The sequence below is a fragment of the Sinocyclocheilus rhinocerous genome, unplaced genomic scaffold (assembly GCF_001515625.1).
Source record: "Sinocyclocheilus rhinocerous isolate Xijiao unplaced genomic scaffold, SAMN03320098_v1.1 scaffold75, whole genome shotgun sequence".
Taxonomy (NCBI): Eukaryota; Metazoa; Chordata; class Actinopteri; order Cypriniformes; family Cyprinidae; genus Sinocyclocheilus; species Sinocyclocheilus rhinocerous.
The window spans coordinates 170,495-174,996 of record NW_015632455.1 but is presented as its reverse complement, the minus strand read 5'-3'; the positions used below and the strand labels follow the sequence as shown (position 1 = coordinate 174,996).

General features: G+C 42.2%; 1 protein-coding gene across 1 annotated transcript in view; it reads left to right on the top strand.

Moving 5' to 3' along the window:
- Positions 1-2,698, top strand: part of mrpl52 (mitochondrial ribosomal protein L52) — an 18,716-nt gene extending 16,018 nt beyond the window's left edge. Inside the window, exons 3-5 of the mRNA XM_016555171.1 lie at positions 2,132-2,199; positions 2,372-2,436; positions 2,541-2,698. Of these exons, the coding sequence (XP_016410657.1) occupies positions 2,132-2,199; positions 2,372-2,436; positions 2,541-2,684 (277 nt within the window). The 3' untranslated portion in view covers positions 2,685-2,698. The remainder of the gene's footprint in view (positions 1-2,131; positions 2,200-2,371; positions 2,437-2,540) is intronic.
- The last annotated feature ends 1,804 nt before the right edge of the window (positions 2,699-4,502 follow it).

Genomic DNA, 4,502 nt, shown 5'->3' with positions numbered 1-4,502 from the left:
CAATGCCTGCATGTTATTGGTCAAACTACTTTTCGATCATTACCTTCAGCAAGCATGAAAACAGGAAAAAACAAAGCCAAAACAAATCCTGGTAAGGACACGTCCTGGGAAAATGGCACGTATGGTCACCCTATGTTGTTGAACGCCGCGCACAAATGACGTCGCTGTCGACCGGCTTACGTCACTTCCTAATACACACAGTCGGTGCGAATGCAACCCTTTAAATGGTACTGGGAAATAGTTCGCACAAAATCGTCCCAGTACTTTAGTACTGTACATTTAGTTCTGGAACTAAAGCGGTGCGAAAGGCCCTATGGTTTCTTCCCTCAGTTGGTCACTCTGATCTGAGTCCTTGAAGCTTGCATTGTACCATTGCCCGAAGCTCTTGACTGGCATCTCCTGCACCGTTGGAATGGGTGTTTCATCGATGTGGAATCTCTGGTCTACGAGTTTCCCTCTGACAATGGATATGCTTCTAGATTTACTGGGTTTTAACTTCATACGCGCCCATGTTATGTTGGCATGAAGCTTTGCCAGTAGACGTTTGGTACATGCAATGGTTGAGGTCAGGGTGGCCATGTCATCCATGTATGCACGAATAGGAGGAAGATGCTGTCCAGACTGCAGACGTTCTCCTCCTACTACCCATATCATACTAGTATGTTCTAAGCATCCCGAGAAGCCTGGTATGCCAGCTTTCTGTATCGACGTATCAATCAATTTGTTTTGTTTCAGGTATGTTGTCATCCTTTGAGGAACAATGCTAAAGAAGATCTTTCCTTCAACATTCAAGAGATTGATTTGTCGAAATTGGTTGATGTTCGGGGCATCCTTTTCCTTTGGGATTAGCACTCCCCCTGCTCTTCGCCATGTTTTTGGGATGGTTTGCTTTTTCCAAACCACTTTCCTTTGCCTCCACAGGAACCGAAGAACCTCTGGAGCATTCTTGTACAGCCGGTATGGGACTCCGTTTGGTCCAGGAGCTGAAGCTGCCCTTAGTTTTCTCACAGTTTTCTCAACCTCGCTCCACCTTGGAGGGCTGTCATCCAATTGATGTTCTGGCTGAGGAATGGGTGGCATGTCTGGTGGCATCACCCTCTGCTCATATCTCTGGCTGTCTGTGTGTGTTGCTTTCAGGTGGTCCTCCAGCTCCTTCTTTGACACTTTAAGTGACCCACTCTTTTCCTTTGTAAAGAGAGCTTTCACAAATCTGAAAGGATCTTTGTAGAAGAATGTTCTTGTCCTCTCCTTCTTCTTGCATCGTGTTCTGATGTTTTCTGCTCTCCGCAGTCTTCCCAGGCATTCCTTTAGATCTGCTTACAGAAGGTTTATGCCAGCTCACTCTTCTGGTGAGGATTTCTTCCACTGTTTTCTCAAATCCCTTATCTTTTTGACCAGGCGCATGATTTCTTGCTGCCTTCTGGACTTTGGAGGGGTTGTTGTTGTTTTTTTTCCTCTCTCTTTTGCTCCGAATCTTTCCACCCTGTATGAGTACACCAGATCGCTCATTTTATCCAGCTTCTTCTCTGCTGTTCCTCTGAGTTCATTCAGGATCTTACTCAGGTCTGCGTTGACTGTTGTCCACTCTTTCTTGCTTCCAGACTTTGGCCACTTCACTTGAGGTCTGTAGCCTTGGATATTCTTCTCCATAGCAAGCTGCATCTGGTTGGGTTCCAGGTTCTCAGATGTTGTGCTCAAACTACCCTCCTCAGCCACTGGGGTACTGATGCTCCGTTGACTAACTAACACATGTATAGTTAGTATGTAACATCACTGCACGATTGTCAGCAGTCTATATTTACAGTGTATTTGTGAGTAGTTTTTAATATGCTGTAAAACAGGGACAACCAAAAACCATTGCTGTCCTCAGTAAACGGGGACGTCTGGTCACCCTAAATTGGGATGATGATAAATATGGATGTTGGTGATGATACAAAGGAGAAATATTTTTAAAATCCAGTTTAAATAAACCTTGATACAGTTTTGAATAATATTTTAATAAATACTAACTGAAAAAACTGATTAAATCAGATTGTTTGCGTACATTACATTTTATTAGCAATGGTTAATCTTGATGTCAGTGTTTTGTTTTGTTACATGCTTCATTGTCATGCTCCCTGTTTGTCTGCAGAAATGGTTTAGCACGTAGTGGATCAGAATATGGGCCATTAACAGATCTGCCTGACTGGTCATATGCAGGTGAAATTTATTTTATATTTTGTTAAAAGCCAAAGGCAACAATGGGGTGTGGTTTTGTTGTCAGTTCTTTTGTATGTGTCACGGTATTTGTCAAAACACTGTCAACAGTGAATCTGTGAATGAGAATATAAACGCTGACAAGGATTTGTATAAATTATTATGTGATTTTCAGATGGAAGGCCTGCACCTCCATTGAAGGGGCAGATCCGCAGACAAAAGCAAAGAGAGGAGTTTGCTGTAAGACTCTTTATGTTTTTGGATTGTTGTTTTGTTCCTGCTTATATTTCATTTAAAGAAAAACTTGAAATGTTTTAAATGTTTATATTTGTGTGCACATTTAGAGAAGAGCAGTGTATCTCAGTGCAGAGGTGGATGAAGGGATGAAGCAATGGCAGGAGAAGAAGGAAGAGGAGAAAGAGAAAGAACAGCATGTGAAATCCTTATTGCTAAAACCTAAAGGAAATTTATTAAAGAACACAAAATAAAGATACTTCAGGACAAAAAAGCTTGGGCATGATTTTTGTTGTTATTGTTAAACATACCAATGCACTATAACAATACATGCATACTTTTATAGTGGTAGAAAATAAAACGTTTTTTATTGTAAAGGTGATTGTAGGAGGACATTACGTTCTGAGGGAAGGGGTTAAGCAGATGCAGACCTTCTAAGACACTTATTTCAGGGACTGTTGTTGTGAGAAAAAACCCAAACAATTTGCTCAAATTGCCCTAGGGTACAATTATAATAGCTTGCAGGTCATAAACATAGAAACAGTTGGAATTTATTTTTCACATTTTTATGTAGTCTAGCTTTGTAGACAAATATACTTTGGACCTCAGTATAACGTCTCATCTGAAGGACGGTGCTTTTTGACAGTATAATGTCCCCATCCCTATACTGGGGCATTAAGCCCCACACAGACCGCAGGGTGAGCACCCCCCGCTGGCCTCACTAACGGCTCTTCCAGCAGCAACCTAGTTTTCCCAGGAGGTCTCCCTAGAGCCCTGCACCGGCCTCAAATTAGAGCTCAGGCCCTAGCCCAGCCCTTGTTCAACAGCTTATCAGAATTACCGGCTGGAGTCCAACCCGAGCCCCTCTTTTTTTTCCCCTTCTCCCAAAGCAGCTTACACAACTGTTTCAGCTATTAAAATAGTTCAGTTTTGTATGGCAAGTGATTATATTTCGTTTAGTTTTTTTATTAATTTGAAATGTGCGCTATATCCAATAGTTTGTGCAGAGAGTGGAAGCTAAAATGCTTTGCAGGGCATGGAGGCGCCAGCGCGATCACTTACTTTTTTAGTAGAAACAACTTAAAATATGCCGTCATTTTTGCCCATGAAGGTAAGAGTAATACATCATTCGGAACTGTAAAGGGTCTACTTTTATTTGTGTGCACTCACAATATCAACAAAACGTTGTGCTGTTAAAAAATAAAGAAAACAAACATGATGCGCTTTCTGCCGTCTCGGTCTTGAACAAGAGAGCTTCACAAAAATGAACCAAAACTCAGCAAATACATGCCTCACAGTCATGATAAATATATCTATAGAAAGCTTTAAATGACTACTTAACGAAATAAAACTAATCGAAAACAAAAACTCTTTCAATTATAATCATGATCCATAAAGATGCACTTCTCTCTAAAGGTGCGTCTAATGAGGAGATGGTAAGTCAGGATCAGCAACTTCATTCTTGCTACATGGACTCAGAAAACACTAGTTTAGTAAATAATTCAAACATCTATCTATTTCCCCTGACACGTTCATGGTAATTACTTTTGCTGCTGCTTTGCCGCAAGCTTTAGCCTTGAACGCGGAACTCTTCCCGCTGCGCTGAAGGCACTTGTGCTCGCTGCTGCTGCTGGCGGACACTAAACACCATCGTCACTAATGTCACTAAACACCACACTCTTGACAGTCGTGGCAGCACGGGCTCGTGTTGTTTCCACCTATTTTTTCATCACTGATGGATGTCTAAAATATAAAAAAATAAGGAGAAGCCTAAAACAGGCCCGATGCCCGGCCCGCGTCTGAACTATGACTAAATTGGTCCGAAGCCCGGCTCGAGGGGCGTAAAAAAGTCGGGGCCCGTTGGGCCGGGCTGAAATGCAGGACTCATCTCCCATCCAGGTAGGCCTACTGACCAGGCTCTGACCAACTCTGCTTAGCTTCAGTGGGCGAATAGCCTTGGGCTACAGGGTGATATGGCTGCTAAATGGCAAAAGAAGTCAACCATAATTTGTGTTGTGGAAATATGAATTTCAGCAGCCATTACTTCAGTCTTCATTGTCACATGATTGTTC